The sequence below is a fragment of the Erpetoichthys calabaricus genome, chromosome 5, assembly GCF_900747795.2.
Source record: "Erpetoichthys calabaricus chromosome 5, fErpCal1.3, whole genome shotgun sequence".
NCBI classification, from domain to species: domain Eukaryota; kingdom Metazoa; phylum Chordata; class Cladistia; order Polypteriformes; family Polypteridae; genus Erpetoichthys; species Erpetoichthys calabaricus.
Genome location: NC_041398.2, coordinates 168247414 through 168267461, shown reverse-complemented (window position 1 = coordinate 168267461; position 20048 = coordinate 168247414). Strand labels below are relative to the sequence as shown.

General features: G+C 41.8%; 1 protein-coding gene across 7 annotated transcripts in view; it reads left to right on the top strand.

Moving 5' to 3' along the window:
• Positions 1-20048, top strand: part of fryl (furry homolog, like) — a 621684-nt gene that overhangs the window by 467833 nt on the left and 133803 nt on the right. For all 7 annotated transcript variants that reach the window (XM_051927632.1, XM_051927631.1, XM_051927630.1 and 4 more), the window contains 3 exons: positions 1892-1986; positions 2484-3088; positions 13228-13325. In XM_051927632.1, coding sequence (XP_051783592.1) covers positions 1892-1986; positions 2484-3088; positions 13228-13325 — 798 coding nt within the window. The remainder of the gene's footprint in view (positions 1-1891; positions 1987-2483; positions 3089-13227; positions 13326-20048) is intronic.

Here is a 20048-nt window from a genome sequence, read left to right as displayed (position 1 = left end):
TCTGCAGGCCATCCTCTATGACTGTATGAACGCCTGAAAACAACCTAGCTGTAAGGGCATCAATTTTGCAGTCTCCTAGACTTTCAGCGCGCAAAAAGGCTTCTACCTTAGGCATTTCCAACACGTCTTTGAGGAGGATTTTGCATATGAGGACCTTAATTTACAGCCATATAAAATGATGGTAGTGCAGGAACTCACTGAGAGAGACTGGGAGAGCCGCAGAGAGTTGTGCACGAACATTCTGCAAACTGTTCATCGAGATGCCGTTGTGATATGTGCAGTGACAAGGCACACTTCAACTGGAATGGTTGCGTAAATAAGCAAAACTTTTGCTGTTAGACTGAAACAACCCTTGTTAACTTCATCAGAGACCACTGCAAAGTGAGGGTGTTAAGTTTGGTGCGCTGTTGTAGAATTTGGCATTGTAGGCCTTTACTTTTTTGAGGAGGGGGAGCAACGGTCACCATCATTTCAGAACATTACATTGAAATGCTAGAGAACTTTTTGGGGCCCCAACTGGAAGAAATGGAGGTGGTGGATACCTGACTTCAACAGGATGGAGCAACAGCTCATATGGTTAGGAGATGTTTATGAGGAAGCTCTCCCTGCGCAGTGATGTCGGGTGGCCTTCAAATTCATCTGATCTCACTCTGTGCAATTTCTTCTTGTGGGGCTATCTCAGGTTGAAGGTATACACACCCTGACCTCAAAACCTTGAAGCCCTTGTGAGACTTGCCCGGACACCATCAGACAGACACCGCATCTTTATAAAACTTTTGTTTATTTTCTGCTCTTTCCAACCAACACAACACTGTCCCGCACAACACACTGTGCTTCTTGCCCCAATCACCTTTACATCGGGCCTATCTCTCACTGTCCGTGGGCCGCCTTTTCCTCTCTTCACTGGAGCGTCGTCCTACTCCCACTCCCGACTCCAGCTCACTGATTGGAGGGAGGCGGCCCATTTTATTCTTACCCGAATGAGCTCCAGGTGCTCTGCCTGACGACACTTCCTGGTGTGGCGGAAGTGTCAGGAGAGCACTCGGAAGCACTCCGGGTGTCCCTGGAAGGATTGTCGTCCATAGGTGTGGCGGAAGTAAATGTGTCCCGGGCTCCATGAGGCTCGGGGCGCCCCCTGGCGATCCAGGGCGGTTGCCCGGAGGACAAATGCGCCACCTCTCGGTCCTTCCAGGCGTCCTGGCCGGGTCTGACCCCCAGCCTCCTGCGACAACCTCAAGGGCGCTATTTGCTACTAAATCGCAGCTATTGCCCTTGAAATGGGTGAACAAGTCATGCGAGCGTTCAGAAATCGTCTCGAAGAGTGTATCACTAATGATGGCTACCACCTTGAAGAAATCATTTTTAAAGCACAATGAAAAAAATTTATTTTGTATACCCTTTATTATGTCATAATGAAAGTTATTTTATTTTGTAGCGTTTCTATAGAATAAACGTTTGAAATGTGGTACTTCTTTTTGGTTCACCCTGTATATAGTCTGCTCCCCAAAACTTTAAGTCTTGCTCTTTGCAGGTTAGGATTAAGCAGCTGCCCCAAGTAGAAGAATTCAAGTATCATGGGGTCTCATTCTCAGGTGAGGGTAGAGGTGGTTTTGAAATGGACCCTGTGTTTTAGTGCATAGTAAAGAGCATGGAGACATTGGCTTCTGTTGTTGCTTAATTATTATTTTAAAAATAATAACAATACATTTTATTTATATAGCACCTTTCCCTACCATTCAGTAAGATGTTCAGGGGAGGTGTAGTTAGATTTTGTTTCATAATAATGTTAGATCAAAAAGACTTATGCAGTCTCAGCAGTTCTGACATATTTGTATCAACAATGAATCTTCTTTATGTCTCCTCTTATACATTTTTTTTGTTTTATTTTAAGGGCTTTGTTATTGAACTGCTGCTTACCCTGGAGTCTGGCATAGATACATTAGCAGAAACAATTAAAAATTATGATTTCCTCTCAGTACTTTCACAGTAAGTGTTTTTTACATTTATTGTTATACAGAAAAAATGATTAATTTATTTTAATAATTATAAAGCTAATTAACATGTATAAAGTTAATTTCCAAATAACATTGATATATGAATATAATTTTTCTTTAGATATTTTCAAAGTACCTCAATGGTAGAGTAGTGCACATTCACCTTGCACTTTTTAACTTGCACTGTGTTTTTATCACTCTTTAATTAATATTGTTTTTAATTAATATTGTTTTTATAAGTTTGCTGCTGCTGGAGTATGTGAATTTCCCCTTGGGGATTAATAAAGTTTCTATCTATCTATCTATCTATCTATCTATCTATCTATCTATCTATCTATCTATCTATCTATCTATCTTTACAGATTTTTGAAAAAGTTAATTAAAAATATTAACAATGATTAAAATTTAAAAGTATTTGAATTACATTTTTTTTAAGTCTGGAAATAATGCACAATTTTTGAATTGACACATCTGTGTTTTTTTCCACAGAGCATCATACCATGATCCTTTGTCTGGCACAAAGTTTGCTGCAAACAGAAAAAGCACTGGACAACTGAATCTGCGTTCAAGTCCAATGAGTAGTGGACACTTCCACAACCATTGCAGTCATGCACGTAGTAACTCATTAAAAGCTAGTCTAATGGGAGAACATAAGGGTGACCGGAGACGGAGTAATACACTGGACATTATAGATGGTCGAATGAACCATAACAGTCTAGCAAGGACTAGAAGCTTATCCTCTCTAAGAGAGGGAGGGGTCTATGATGTGCAGCCGACCATTGACCCCAGTAACTTAATGGCTACAATCTTTTGGATTGCCACTTCCTTGCTGGAGTCAGACTATGAATTTGAGTATCTCCTTGCCCTCCGGCTTTTAAACAAGTTACTTATTCAGCTTCCCTTAGACAAGTCAGAGAGCCGGGAAAAAATTGAAAAAGTACAAAGCAAGTTGAAATGGTACAACTTTCCAGGACTTCAGCAGTTATTCCTTAAGGGCTTCACATCTACTTCCACACAGGAATTGACTATACATCTCCTAAGTAAGCTCATTACAATTTCCCGTCATACTCTAGTGGACCCATCACAAGTAGCAGGTAATGTTTCTTCCAAATTTTTGTTTTATGTGTATGTCTTTTTTTTTTTTTTGTGGCAACAGTGACTACTTCTTGAGAATGGTTTAAATCAGGCATGTTGGCCGCATGCGGCCCGCAACAGAAATCTGTGCGGCCCGCATGACAGATCCTAGTTAGCACTGAACTTGTACAAAATGATTGATTCAATCACAAACGATAGTATTCTGCATCTTCGGTGTCACTTATTGACTTTTCTTACTTCTGTCTTCTGACAAAAGCGCATTTTCCCATGGCATTACGGTACCAGAAACGTCATCTGCTAGTGTAGCCACAAGCCTTGACAAGTTAATGAGCCGCAGCGTCACAACTGAAGTGCTAGGCTGCAGCAGGGGTGGCCTTAGGCTTGTGCAAACTGTGCACCTGCACAGTGCCGCTAAATCCCTGGGGCCGCCACGCCAATATTTATTGAATATAAAACAGAAAGAGAAAATAACGACACAGCTGACGGCAATGTGGCCGAAAAACATTCTGTTTCTTGTTAATTAGTACGCTGTATTTACAAATGTCGCTAGAGTCGGAGCAGTAAGCTATATGTAGTATTATAATGTTTTGCCGTAATGAGAATATCATGGGTCGCCACTTGGTTTTCAAGTTACGGACACGCGTATATAGTAGCGTGTCATGAGCACGAGGCGGCTATGCAGTGTCTGCAACGGATGTGGCCATCCACCGTGCATAAGATACCGTATTGACATTGCAAGGCGAAGGGGCCACCGATTCTTTCTCTGCCCAGGGCCGCCACGAGCCTAGAGCCGCCCCTGCTAAGGCTACACTACTGACTGGGTTGCTGAGACTGGCCACTGGGCAGAACTGACCATCACGAGTAGTAATAGCCCGCATATTTTCATGTTTTTTGCTCTAGTTTCATGTAATTTTGTGCTAGTATTGTAACGAACAGTTAGTGCAGACTACAGCTGAAGATCTGAAGTGGACGCGAGAAGTTGGTGAGTTGTTTATTAACATTTTTGTGATTTTGAGTTTGTAAAATTATTGTAGGTCAGGTGGCTTTTTGTATATCGGCTTATTTTACAATATAAACTTTGAAGTAAACTTAGTAAAGTAAAATTAGATTTTTGGAGGATTTGTTTTCCAACTTGAATTACTGAGCAATGAATTCAGTGAGCATTTTCGTGATTTCAGTTCACACAAACAGGGCATTGCGCTGTTCTCTTACAACGTTGAGAATGCGCCTGAGAATATCCAAATGGAATTGATTGAAGTGCAGTCAGATTCTATTCTGAAGGCAAAATACAACGAAGTTGGTGTGCCAGGCTTGTATGCTTACCTGCCACCCTCGTATGTGCAGATCCGTAAGTTGGCATTGAGAGTACTGTCTGTTTTCGGAAGCACTTACCTTTGTGAGCATCAGATTCTATTCTGAAGGCAAAATACAACGAAGTTGGTGTGCCAGGCTTGTATGCTTACCTGCCACCCTCGTATGTGCAGATCCGTAAGTTGGCATTGAGAGTACTGTCTGTTTTCGGAAGCACTTACCTTTGTGAGCAATTGTTTTTGTTAATGAAAGCTACCAAAACCCCACATCGCTCAAGACTTACCGTCGAGCACCTTTCATCCCCCATAAAAGTTGCAACTGCACAAGATTTCAAGCTTGATATTCATGAACTGGTTACTAACAAGAGATGCCAAGTGTCGGGACAAAAGAAATAAATCTCACACTGTAAAGCTCCTATATAAGCAATGAATATAATATAATGAATATCAATCATCAAGACACTATATAAAAGTGGTCGGGATTGTCCTTCCGTCCCGTGAGTGCAAAGCGTAGCGGTATTCCGCTTATCACAGACTTACTACTTGCGGCTTGCGGTACGAAGCGGCGCGATGTGAGCAGAGTTCTGGTGCTCCCATCGTTCCCTTGCTTTTGTGCACAATGCGCTGGAAAAATAGACAAAATTATGTCTCTGGAAATAATTAATGTTGATGGAGTACAAATTCCTCACCACGTAGTAAATATCAGGGGAGATGGTGCTTGCTTATTCTCATCTATAGCTTATTTAGTGCATGAAACTCCGTCTTTAGCGGTACAGATTCGGGCTGACATTGTATGACATGTTTTAAGTAATTGGTCAAGGTTTCAGCCATTTACAATGATGCCGTCAGGAATCTCTTATACAAATGAGCTTCAGTATCTCACTGAAATGTCAAAGTCTCAAACTTATGGCACCATTTCTGAGCTAATGACAGCGGGAGAGTTGTTCCCCTATGAGTTTCAAGTATATTATTATGGAGTCCTACAATCCAAGTTTGGACAGGCACTCAAGGGGATAAAAAAAACTTAGGTTTTCGGGAGATGTTATGAATGGGCACTTTGTTCTCATTCCCTACACTTACATGCCTGATGTACACATAGAGCGCACACAAATTGAGCATAAAAGTCGGTCGCCTTAAAAGGAGGGTGAGCCTAGTAATATAATAAGGACCTAGCTAAGAGGTTTAGACTCTAATTCTACACTGTTGTATGGAGACTGCATAGAAATAAATTGCTTTTCTTTAAACTTTAAGTGTTACATTTTTTAAAGTTTTCAGTATTGGAAAGAAAGCTACAGTAACTTTGTATAATAGTATTTGTTACAGTACGGCCCGCTGACGCACGTATGGCAGTCGAAGCGGCCCACCAATGGTAGTGAGTTTGACATGCCTGGTTTAAATGAAGTACTGATTATGCATGTTTTATGTTTTCGTAGTGTCCCCATGTGCCTATAGTGTATGTTGATATTATTTAATGAAAATCTTTCTCCTTGGAAAAGAGAGAGCATTCTGAAAAAGAGTTGCTTAGATCAGTTCAGGGCTTTATTTATATAAGGAAACAATAGAGTGTGTTTTTGTTTAAGGTTAGAAATGTTACTTTATTTTACAGTCATTTCTGATACTTGAATTGTTAGTAGTCTAACAATTTTAACAAGTCTTATAATTATCTTACAGTTCTTTTTTATATACAGTGTATATATTTATTTTCATAGCATTGAAGAAAAGGAGAAGCACTTTAAAGTTGTTCATTGTTTACATATTTATTTAACATTAAAATGCTGAAATATTATTTTTCATTTCAGTTATTGCGATAGAGAAATACTGATTTGTCACATCAAAATGGAGCATCTGTGCTCATTGTTTTCATTAGATGAACATCTTTTTACTTCAGGACCTCACTTACTAGAGCGTCCACATTCTAGTTGCTGTTATTTTTATTTTTCTTTGGGAGAATATCATTCATTTACCTCAAAAAGAAAAAAAATAAAAGACAGAGCATGTTCAAAAAAGGCAGAGCACATTCTGAAAACTATCAGTTTTACAGTATAAAGTGAAAAGGTAAATTCTTTAGAAAAGCAATATAAACAATATATATTTTATTTGTAAACATTTTGCTCTCAAAACAGTCTCAATTCTTTGTGGAATAAATTCTACAAGATGTTGGAAATGTTCCTTTAAGGTTATGGTCCATGTTGACATGATTGCATTGCATCATGCAATTTCTTGAGAGATGTCAGCTGTACATTAATGTTGTGAATCTCCTGTTCTACCACATCCCTAAGGTGTTCTATTGGATTCAGAGTCAGTCACTGTGAAGGCCCCTGAAGAAGGGAACTCATTGTCATGTTCATGAAACCAGTTTGAGATGACTTTTGCTTTGTGACATGGTGCAATATTGTGATGGAAGAAGTAACCATTAGAAGATGGGTATATTGTGGCTATGAAAGGTTGCACATGCTCAGAAACAATACTCAGACAGGCATTGAGATAAGTCAGGTTGGGAACATGGATTAATGCTGTTGGCATTACCATCTGTGTAGAAATCGGCAGAAATCAAGATTCATCAGACCAGGCTTCATTTTTGCAGTCTTTAGCTGTCCAGTTTTGCTTAGCCTGTGTCCACTGTAGCTTCAGCTTTCTGTTTTTGGATGTTGGGAGTGAAATCCAATGTGTTCTTTTGCTGTTGTAGTCCTTCCGCTTCAGAGTTTGCCATGTTGTGCATTCTACTAACCACAGTTGTACAAAGTGGTTATCTTGTGTTACTATAGCCTTTCTGTCAGCTTGAGCCAGTCTAGCTATTCTCTCATTGAAACAGGTTTAGTCCACAGAACTGCCATTCACTGGATGGTTCTTGTTTTTCACACCATTCTAAATAAACTTTAGAGACTGTTGTATATGAAAGTCCTAGGAGATCAGCAATTGTGGCTGGAACCTGTAGTCAAAATCTCCGAGATCACATTCCTCCCCCTTTCTGGTGTCTAATGTTGATTATTGAGTTTTTATTATATTTTTAGTTGGACACAATGAGCCAGAAGAAAAAAGAAATCTTGATACAGTTTTGCAAATAAAGACTTTTTAATTGGCTATAATGAAAGGTAAAAGCTGTGGCAGAGCGTTTAAGTCTTTACTCTAGAAAGATTACATAGAAGGCTCTTAAATTTGGTAATCCCCAAATAAACATCCTTCCTGGTCAATATTAAGCATATTCTCACATATACATGCCCTGTTAAACCTATTCCTATTATCCATACCTTACATCATTTTTTTCATGCTTAAGAACAAATAAGAGTCCCTGGAGGAAATCAGTGTTACCAACACCTTGATAAATTGTTAATTGAAAGTGTTGAGTGTTCCCGTGTTACTGTGAAAAAGATTTGCATTTTTTCTAATTTAGTCTGTTATTGCAGTTGTCAGTGAATGTTTTTGTGTCTTCAACCATAATCAGATATAGTATGCCACAAGTGAATGAATAACACTTATTTTTATTTGACTAATAAACAAAGTTACCTAACTTGGAAATGTGTAAAAAAAAAAAAATGCACTGTAGTTAAATCAACCCATTTAAAGTAATAATCAAATGACAGAACACAGCCAGGTTTGATTACAGGAAGTCCTCATCAATATACTGATCCCTTAATTTACCATAAGCTCACAGATTATTGCCAGATAGATACTGTAAGGAAATATCTCAAGAATCGAGGCCCTGTCAGTCCAGCATAGTCTTTCGGAAGTTTTAGGTGGATGTTGTGATTGTAAGTTTAATCACAACAGCTAGTTCCATGAGTAGTTCCACAGAGATGTAGTATGGATTTCTTATAATATAAAGGGTCAGGCTATTGTTACTAAGATAAAATACACAAGTGGAAAAGAAAAGATGTTCAAGTATTTTAGATTAGTCTGATCCCGAATGTATGTTTCTAGAGTTAGAGAGAGTAGATGGGTCTTGGCTGGTCTCAGCAGTATTCTTTCTAGTTAAGTTCATCACAAACCAAGCCACACAGAATATACATAAAGTGTCCAAAGAGCACTTAGTAGACTCAAGATCAATGGCAAATACATGTTTGGTTCCTGCTGAGTATAAAAGTTAACATGATTTAAGCCCTATTCGGATGGGATTAGTTTTACACCAAGCGGTGAGATAAAGTAATTTTTACCAGAGGACTTCAGTTATTTTAGTCCTGTTCAAATTGATCATGTTAGTAACTTTTCTCGGACTACACATTCAGGTCTCAGTAAAAATTATGGAGACTGTTGTGCCTTCTGTAAAAAAAAAAAAAAAAACCCAAGTCAAACTAGTCCTCTGCGAATTGCAAATCAACATGCCAGTAAAATTCCGTCATTTGAGCGAATCAAATGAGACTGTAGTTACAAAGGTTCCCCCCTTGGAGGTGTGAACTAACACGTTGTTCTTATAAATAAGCGTTACTAATGTGAATTCATTTTTGCAGTCTTCAGCTGTCCAGTTTTGCTTAGCCTGTGCCCACTGTAGGTTCAGCTTTCTGTTTTTGGATGTTGGGAGTGAAATCTAATGTGGTCCTTTGCTGGCAGCATGCATATATTAACCTAAGTGACTGGGGAATGCTGATACAGAGTAAAGCACTGCCAGTAAATTACTGACTTTACACCACCACCTGATGTTGAGACTAATTTTGCCTGAATAGAGTTTAAAAATTACAGAGGTCTTTTTGTAAATATTACTTTACCCCACCTCCTGGTGTCAAATTAAATTTGTCTAAATGGGTCTTACTTAATACTGTATTTTTCCATCTTTACAAATGTAGAAAAACTACTCTTCATTAACTGACTATTGAAACTACAAGATACAATATGTATACCAAACATTCTCAGAAACGCTTAATCCAGTTTAGGGTTATGAGATTCCAGATTCCATGCCAGGTTAACTGGATTTAAGGAAGGAACCAGCCCTGGACAGGGCAAAGTGCTCACGTTGGATACATTCACACTCAGAGGGCCACCTTGTCATCCCTTATACTATCCTTTAAACCTAAATCTGTTAAATTCTGTTTTGCTCAGATGGTTTATTAAAAGTTTGTTTTTTTAACCTACAACAAGGTAATATACATATACAGTAATCCCTCGCTATATCGCGCTTCGCCTTTCGCGGCTTCACTCCATCGCGGATTTTATATGTAAGCATATTTAAATATATATCGCGGATTTTTCGCTGCTTCGCGGGTTTCTGAGGACAATGGGTCTTTTAATTTCTGGTACATGCTTCCTCAGTTGGTTTGCCCAGTTGATTTCATACAAGGGATGCTATTGGCAGATGGCTGAGAAGCTACCCAACTTACTTTTCTTTCTCTCTCTCTTGCGCTGACTATCTGTGATCCTGACGTAGGGGGGTGTGAGCAGGGGGGCTGTTCGCACACCTAAACGATACGGACGCTCGTCTGAAAATGCTGAAAGATTATCTTCACGTTGCTACCTTCTGTGTGCAGCTTTTAACTATGCTGCACAGTGCTTCGCATACTTAAAAGCTCAAAGGGCACGTATTGATTTTTTAATCTGTCTCTCTCTCTCTCTCTCTCACTCTCACTCTCACTCTCTCTCTGCTCCTGACGGAGGGGGTGTGAGCTGCCGCCTTCAACAGCTTTGTGCCGTGGTGCTTCGCATACTTACAAGCCAAACAGCCCTATTGATTTTTTTGCTCCTTTGAAGAGGAAGATATGTTTGCATTCTTTTAATTGTGAGACTTAACTATCATCTCTGTCTTGTCATTGAGCACAGTTGAAACTTTTGAAAAAGAGACAAATGTTTGTTTGCAGTGTTTGAATAACGTTCCTGTCTCTCTACAACCTCATGTGTTTCTGCGCAAATCTGTGACCCAAGCATGACAATATAAAAATAACCATATAAACATATGGTTTCTACTTCGCGGATTTTCTTATTTCGCGGGTGGCTCTGGAACGCAACCCCCGCGATGGAGGAGGGATTACTGTAATATAATAACAAAGTCCAAAACATAGTTTTTAGGTATTATTGTAATTCAGTGGGTTTTTTTCTTTATTTAGACTTTTCATATCTCAGGCTTAATTTCTTCACTAAAATATTATTTCTCTTTGTTTTAAGTAATCACTTTTTCTTTATTGCATTTTTGTAGCAACCCTAACTTCATCATTCCTCAACTTTTCTCTGTAAGTGTGTTCATAAGGTTGATAAATGGTTAAAAAATATTTTTTTTCTTTTCTTCGTTAGTTTTATACATTGAATTTTATGTAATTTTTGCAACCTAAATGGAAAATAGCTTCCTGCCTGCTTTACCTAACTATACAAATATTTCACTTCTGTAGTAAGGGAATCTGATTGTGCTCCTTCAGTTGACTATTTGAAACATATCCAGATCTCTCGGTTATGTGAATAATTACACAGGCAAACCATTCTCAGCCAAATGTTGAATGTAAAATGCAGGGCTGTGGAGTCGGTAGATAAATTCTTTGACTCCCCGACTCCTCTGTATTTAATATGCTAATGTATTTTCCATGTTGATTAATGGAAGGCAACATACACGTCATTTAACCACAGAACTACTGGCTAGGAAGCTGACTCTCTACCGTATTGGCCAGTTAAACAAAAAACAAAAAAATGAAAACAATAAGGTTTTATTTATTGTTTTTATCAAGTTCAAGTTCAGCCCTGGGTGGGAGCATATGTGGAGAGTGCAGACAGAACCCCTGAACACACATCAGGCCATATCACGCACCTACACCTACATCATTTACACATGTTTACACTCAGATGAACTTGTTACACACATTATATCTGAAATAAAATGAAAACACTTTGTAATGTACCATAATCCAGATTACAATATGTGAATGTCAGGTTGTATAATAGCTCATCTGAACTTCACACTAGTAGTAACACAACTATGCACTGGACTTTATTCTTATATCAGAGAAGTACTTAATTATGACTCTTCTTTGTGAAATGGAACATTTGAACTTGCTGTATTTTTTTTTCATTACAATTTAAATTTATTAGGAGTTGGAGTAGGTACATTTTTGCTGACTCTGACCCCAACTCCAGGTAGCCAAAATTGTTGTCGACTCCACATACCTGGTAAAGTGTTGTGTACATTTGCTGAGACAGTAAAATTAAACAATGTCATTTAAATGGTATTGGTTGGAACCACTGTTTTTTGACTGTGAGCAGGAGTTATAATGTATTCTTTCTACATTGCACATTCAGTGTCACAATGTAATGGTGCGGATTGGACCCACATTACCGGGTCCTTCTGTGGAGCCTCATGGACCCGCTATTGCAGATAATGTACACAAAGGGGTGAGACAGACAAATGAGACTCACTCAAAGCAAGGGGTAGGTGCAAAAGTGACTAGTACTTTTATTAAAACAATCCTTCATAAAAAAAGATAATCAAGTGTCCAAAAGCAGTGCAGGGCTCCATTACTCATAAATAAATAATCCTTAAAACAGTGCAAAAGTGGAGATTATTAAAAAACAAACAAATAATCCATTTAAACGAGGTTAAAATCTCACAGGCAGGAGTCTGTCCTTTAAAAATCAAGTCCCAGATGCTTCCCTTTTAAAATGGACGTTTCCCTGGCTTACCCAGTTCAGGTCTTGCAGTCCAGAGAGACAGCAAACCAAAAGGCGCAGCTGACCTTCCATGTATCCAGGTCCCTTCTGTCCCATGGCTCCCAGCAGGGCTTCCCAATCCGAACACAGGCTCAGGTTCCTACTGTCCATGGCTCCAGTAGGGCTCCCCATCCAAGCCCCGACAACTCCTGCTGCCTTCCTGGTCTAAGGTGGTGAGTTGCACCATCCAATACCACATCACTCTGGCTCCCAAAAGCTCAGCCAGAGTGATTTACTTCATGAGCCCCCAAGCATCAGCCACACACTCCCCTGAAGGCTCTCCGCATGGCTGCCTGCTTCCTCTCCCTTGCTGACTTGCACCGGCACTCTCCCGTCTTCCCATCTCTCTCCTCTCTTTTAACCTCTGTTCTTTTCCTTTGCGATTCTCCTTTTAATTCTTGTGCTGGCTCCCCCTTATATGCCTCTCTATAGGGCTCCTAATTGTTAAGCTGCAGATCCACTATTGCACACACAAAACAGCAGTGGGATGGATTAATATTGCATAAAAGATAAACTGTATATGAGGCTCTGAGAAACTTGTTAGTTGGTATTGTTTCACCGCTGTCCTACAGAACTCTAACATAATGAAAGATGCTTCTCTGTAGCTCTGGATTTCAAAACACTGGCTTTGTATGTGTTCCAGTGTTAAGTTTGAAAAGTAGTATTCAGGTGCCAATTCTTTTGGTGCTTCATCTTTTCCCACTTCTATGTAGGGGTCAATGTTAAAAGAAGTAAAAGCTGCAAGCTGAAGTGCACATAATCCATGAATTTTAGTATTTGCAAAGAAGTTCTAAAAATAAGTATAAAGTTTTTTTCATATGCAACATATTGCACCTTTCAGGAAATAATGTCAGTAGTTTTCAGAGAGGTTAAAAAAGCTTTGCTTGAATGACTGTTTTACATCAGCCATGAACGAAAAACATTTTTATTTCTGAGTAGTTGATATTGAAGAATTGTTACAGAATTCTAGGTTGATATTTGCTCTTGCTGCATGTCAGACCATTTGTTGATCAATTTCTTAACATATAAAAATGTATATATTGAGAAACATATTTGCTTCCTAATTCTTGTTATATATTCATAAACATTAATTAAATATTGTGTTGATCTTGATTGCCCTTAGAATACTTCATTTTATTGCATATTTCAGTTATTTTCCATTTAATTGTTGGAAAATACCTGAAAGTCTATGTTTCTGTTTGTTTTGTTGACAGGTTTTCCATTAAACATATTGTGCCTTTTACCTCATCTTATTCAACATTTTGATAGTCCTACACAGTTCTGCAAAGAAACCGCAGACAAAATTGCGAAGGTAAGTTAATAGAATGCAGTTGAATGTATATTCTGTTGATCACATTTTTTATTGGGTCCAGAGCTTGGTAATTGTTAGGTATCTGTAAACTTTTGTACTAGAAGTGCTCAAACTACACAAATATATACTGTATATAAATAAATGCAATAAGGACCACAAACTGATAATAAACAAAGGGAAGTTAATAAAACAGTTATTACAAACTCCATAATAGGGGGTGTACCAGTTCATGACTATGATAGTTGGATGCTGCGAAATGAAAGAATAAAAATTTGTTTAAAATGGGGATGTTCAGGTATCTGTAGTTAATGAGGTGGATTGGCCATTAACATTAGAATCCCTGAAACCTGTGAAAATATTCGTAATGCCAGGCCACCTTAATTTTACTTGGACCTCCTCATCACTGCATCAATAAGTGCTTTTGTTTTGCAAATGTGTCAACTGGCCACATGCTGGCAGCCTGCTATCCCATCACCCACCAATGCAGCTGAAGTCAGATGCAAATTTCTCATAGCTGAAGTCTCTTTATCTGGGAGTGAGGTATTTGGAATTATATAGGAAAATAATATATATAATTATTTGAAATATATACATTTAATGGCTGTTCATGTCACAATGATCTGTGTAAATGTAGGATGACAGGAAATGCGAGGCAAGAAATGTTGAACACATAACTAAAACAAAGTATTTTCATGTTATAGTAATAGCAACAAAATGTTGACGTGAAGTGTATAACATATGAAGACTGACATCCAAATATCAAATAAACACTTTCACAAAAGCTATAATAATACAAGTGTACTTTTATTCAAGAATAAAACTGAAGAAAAAGAAATTGTTCAATTTACATGTTGCTGTTAATGTGTGAAAACTGATCCTAAATATCAATCGATACAAAGTAAAGACGTTTGCATGCATGTGTTTACACACTTCACAGTGGAAATGCGGCTGGTTCATAAACATGTGCTTGGCTGGTGCAGGAGTATGAATGGCTGCTTTGTAATCAAGATGTTGCTGGTTCGATCCCAGGTAATCCCTGCATTTAGCACTTTGAGTAATGAGGAGTTATTATTACTATTTTATAATAAAAACATACATTTGATTTTAGCCTTAACAGCTTGTGTAAAGTTATGGTACTTGTAAAAGTTAGCATTTTTTTTATTCAGTTTTACTCTGTCAGTCACATGCACACTTCCCCCGATCTGACACTGTTAGTTTTCAAATGAAGATGTGGTATAATGAAATACATGTGGTTTTATGTGCGATTTTTTTTTTCCAGTTTTTATTCAGTTTTATTCTTTATACTCAAATCAAATGTATGTTTTTATTTCAACTATTTTAACAAATCAATTAAACAAGTGCGCTTTTATTCAAGGATAATAGATTTCATGAAACATTACAACATTAAAATGCATGCATTCCCATAAAAACTGGAAAATGTTCTAAAACATTTGATCAGTAGTCTGTGTGTGTGTATATTTCTATATATTTACAGTCATATGAAAAAGTTTGTGAACCCCTCTCAACCTACATAATAATTTACTTTCAACAAAAAAGATAACAGTGGTATGTCTTTCATTTCCTACAAACATCTGAGTACTGGGGTGTTTTCCGAATAAAGATTTTTAGTGAAGCAGTATTTAGTTGTATGAAATTAAATCAAATGTGAAAAACTGGCTGTGCAAAAATTTGGGTCCCCTTGTAATTTTGCTGATTTGAATGCATGTAACTGTTCAATAGTGATTACTTGCAATACCAAATTGGTTGGATTAGCTCGTTAAGCCTTGAACTTCGTAGACAGGTGTGTCCAGTCATGAGAAAAGGTATTTAAGGTGGTCAATTGCAAGTTGTGCTTCCCTTTGACTCTCCTCTGAAGAGTGACAGCATGGGATCCTCAAAGCAACTCTCAAAAGATCTGAAAACAAAGATTGTTCAGTATCATTGTTTAGGAGAAGGCTACAAAAAGCTATCTCAGAGGTTTAAACTGTCAGTTTCAACTGTAAGGAAAGTAATCAGGAAATGGAAGGCCACAGGCACAGTTGCTGTTAAACCCAGGTCTGGCAGGCCAAGAAAAATACAGGAGCGGCATATGCGCAGGATTGTGAGAATGGTTACAGACAACCCACAGATCACCTCCAAAGACCTGCAAGAACATCTTGCTTGAGATGGTGTATCTGTATATTGTTCTACAATTCAGCACAATTTGCACAAACAACATCTGTATGGCAGGGTGATGAGAAAGAAGCCCTTTCTGCACTCACGCCACAAACAGCTTGTTGTATGCAAATGCTCATTTACACAAGCCAGATTCATTTTGGAACAAAGTGCTTTGGACTGATGAGACAGAAATTGAGTTATTTGGTCATAACAAAATGCGCTTTGCATGGCAGAAGAAGAACACCACATTCCACGAAAAACACCTGCTACCTATTGTCAAATTTGGTGGAGGTTCCATCATGCTATGGGGCTGTGTGGCTAGTTCAGGGACTGGGGCCCTAGTTAAAGTCGAGGGTCGGAAGAATTCACCCCAGTATCAACAAATTCTTCAGGATAATGTTCAAGCATCAGTCACAAAGTTGAAGTTACGCAGGGGTGGATATTCCAACAAGACAATGACCCAAAACACAGTTCGAAATCTACACAGGCATTCGTGCAGAGGGAAAAGTACAATGTTTTGGAATGGCCATCACAGTCCCCTGACTTGAATATCATTGAAAATCTATGAGATGATTTGAAGCTGGCTGTCCATGCTCGGCAGCCATCAAATTTAACTGAACTGGAGAGATTTTGTATGGAAGAATGGTCAAAAATACCTCCATCCAGAATCCAGACACTCATCAAAGGCTATTTTCAACCATTCTATGATCTGCTTCTCGCAACTGAAAGAGGGCACCGTGGCAAATGTTAGCCGACTTGCTGACCAACCACAAGCGTTACCTAGTAGGTAACCACCCATACAATCAGATTGTGATTCAGACTTCGAATGCCATGAATGTAATTACCCCGATCTACATGCTGTCAAATGAACAAACCACACGCCATGGCGCAATGTTAGAGGCTTCTCCTCTGGCGCTGACGTCCGAGGTTCGGTTTCCCGAGAGGAGGGTGCAGTGAGTGTGTACGCCTGATGAGCCCAGAATTAGGGCGAAACACGTGTTCCGTAGTCTTTGCATTATTTGACAGTAAAACTATATTTTCAACCATATATATATATATATATATATATATATATATATATATATATATATCCATCCATCCATCCATTGTCTCCCGCTTATCCGAGGTCGGGTCGCGGGGGCAGCAGCTTGAGCAGAGATGCCCAGACTTCCCTCTCCCCCGGCCACTTCTTCTAGCTCTTCCGGGAGAATCCCAAGGCGTTCCCAGGCCAGTCGAGAGACATAGTCCCTCCAGCGTGTCCTGGGTCTTCCCCGGGGCCTCCTCCCGGTTGGACGTGCCTGGAACACCTCACCAGGGAGGCGTCCAGGAGGCATCCTGATCAGATGCCCGAGCCACCTCATCTGACCCCTCTCGATGCGGAGGAGCAGCGGCTCTACTCTGAGCCCCTCCCGGATGACTGAGCTTCTCACCCTATCTTTAAGGGAAAGCCCAGACACCCTGCGGAGGAAACTCATTTCAGCCGCTTGTATTCGCGATCTCGTTCTTTCGGTCACTACCCATAGCTCATGACCATAGGTGAGGGTAGGAACATAGATCGACTGGTAAATTGAGAGCTTCGCCTTGCGGCTCAGCTCCTTTTTCACCACGACAGACCGATGCAATGCCCGCATTACTGCGGATGCCGCACCGATCCGCCTGTCGATCTCACGCTCCATTCTTCCCTCACTCGTGAACAAGACCCCGAGATACTTGAACTCCTCCACTTGGGGCAGGATCTCGCTACCAACCCTGAGAGGGCACTCCACCCTTTTCCAGCTGAGGACCATGGTCTCGGATTTGGAGGTGCTGATTCTCATCCCAGCCGCTTCACACTCGGCTGCGAACCGATCCAGAGAGAGCTGAAGATCACGGCCTGATGAAGCAAACAGGACAACATCATCTGCAAAAAGCAGTGACCCCAATCCTGAGCCCACCAAACTGGACCCCCCTCAACACCCTGGCTGCGCCTAGAAATTCTGTCCATAAAAGTTATGAACAGAATCGGTGACAAAGGGCAGCCCTGGCGGAGTCCAACTCTCACTGGAAACGGGTTCGACTTACTGCCGGCAATGCGGACCAAGCTCCGGCACCGATCGTACAGGGACCGAACAGCCCTTATCAGGGGGGCCGGTCCCCCATACTCTCGGAGTACCCCCCACAGGATTCCCCGAGGGACACGGTCGAATGCCTTTTCTAAGTCCACAAAACACATGTAGACTGGTTGGGCAAACTCCCATGCACCCTCCAGGACCCTGCTAAGGGTATAGAGCTGGTCCACTGTTCCGCGACCAGGACGAAAACCACACTGTTCCTCCTGAATCCGAGGCTCGACTATCCGACGGACCCTCCTCTCCAGGACCCCCTGAATAGACTTTTCCAGGGAGGCTGAGGAGTGTGATCCCTCTGTAGTTGGAACACACCCTCCGATCCCCCTTCTTAAAGAGGGGGACCACCACCCCGGTCTGCCAATCCAGAGGCACTGTCCCTGATGTCCATGCGATGTTGCAGAGGCGTGTCAGCCAAGACAGTCCTACAACATCCAGAGCCTTGAGGAACTCCGGGCGTATCTCATCCACCCCCGGGGCCCTGCCACCAAGGAGTTTTTTGACCACCTCGGTGACCTCAGTCCCAGAGATGGGGGAGCCCACCTCTGAGTCCCCCAGGCTCTGCTTCCTCATTGGAAGGCATGTTAATGGGATTGAGGAGGTCTTCGAAGTATTCCCCCCACCGACCCACAACGTCCCGAGTCGAGGTCAGCAGCGCACCATCCCCACCATATACAGTGTTGACACTGCACTGCTTCCCCTTCCTGAGACGCCGGATGGTGGACCAGAATCTCCTCGAAACCGTCCGAAAGTCATTCTCCATGGCCTCCCCAAACTCCTCCCACGCCCGAGTTTTTGCCTCAGCAACCACCAAAGCCGCATTCCGCTTGGCCTGCCGGTACCTATCAGCTGCCTCCGGGGTCCCACAGGACAAAAGGGTCCTGTAGGACTCCTTCTTCAGCTTGACGGCATCCTTCACTGCCGGTGTCCACCAGCGGGTTCGGGGATTGCCGCCACGACAGGCACCGACCACCTTACGGCCACAGCTCCGGTCAGCTGCCTCAACAATAGAGGCACGGAACATGGCCCATTCGGACTCAATGTCCCCTACCTCCCTCGGGATGTGGTCGAAGTTCTGCCGGAGGTGGGAGTTGAAGCTACTTCTGACAGGGGGCTCTGCCAGACGTTCCCAGCAGACCCTCACAACACGTTTGGGCCTACCACGCCTGACCGGCATCCTCCCCCACCATCGAAGCCAACTCACCACCAGGTGGTGATCAGTTGACAGCTCCGCCCCTCTCTTCACCCGAGTGTCCAAGACATGTGGCCGCAAGTCCGACGACACGACCACAAAGTCGATCATCGAACTGAGGCCTAGGGTGTCCTGGTGCCAAGTGCACATATGAACACCCCTATGCTTGAACATGGTGTTCGTTATGGACAATCCGTGACGAGCACAGAAGTCCAATAACAAAACACCCGCTCGGGTTCAGATCAGGGGGGCCATTCCTCCCAATCACGCCCTTCCAGGTCTCACTGTCATTGCCCACGTGAGCATTGAAGTCTCCCAGCAGAACGAGGGAGTCCCCAGAAGGTATGCCCTCTAGCACCCCCTCCAGGGACTCCAAAAAGGGTGGGTACTCCGAACTGCTGTTCGGTGCATACGCACAAACAACAGTTAGGACCCGTCCCCCCACCCGAAGGCGAAGGGAGGCTACCCTCTCGTCCACCGGGGTAAACCCCAATGTACAGGCTCCAAGTTGGGGGGCAATAAGTATACCCACACCTGCTCTGCGCCTCTCACCGGGGGCAACTCCAGAGTGGTAGAGAGTCCAGCCCCTCTCAAGGAGATTGGTTCCAGAGTCCAAGCTGTGCGTCGAGGTGAGTCCGACTATATCTAGCCGGAACCTCTCAACTTCGCGCACTAGCTCAGGCTCCTTCCCCTTCAGAGAGGTGACATTCCACGTCCCAAGAGCCAGTTTCTGTAGCCGAGGATCGGACCGCCAAGGTCCCCGCCTTCGGCCACCACCCAACTCACACTGCACCCGACCTCCTTGGCCCCTCCCATAGGTGGTGAGCCCATGGGAAGGGGGACCCACGTTGCCTCTTCGGGCTGTGCCCGGCCGAGCCCCATGGGTGCAGGCCCGGCCACCAGGCGCTCGCCATCGAGCCCCACCTCCAGGCCTGGCTCCAGAGTGGGGCCCCGGTGACCCGCGTCCGGGCAAGGGAAAACGCCGTCCAAAATTGTTTTTCTTCATAGGAGGTTTGTTTAAACCGCTCTTTGTCTCATCCCTCACCTAGGACCAGTTTGCCCTGGGTGGCCCTACCAGGGGCATAAAGCCCCGGACAACAGAGCTCCTAGGATCATTGGGACACGCAAACCCCTCCACCACGATAAGGTGACTACATATATATATACTGTATATACTGTTGACATTTTGTGTGACAAACATGCAAAAGAATAAGAAATCAGGAAGGGGGCAAATAGTTTTTCACACCACTGTATATATATATATATATA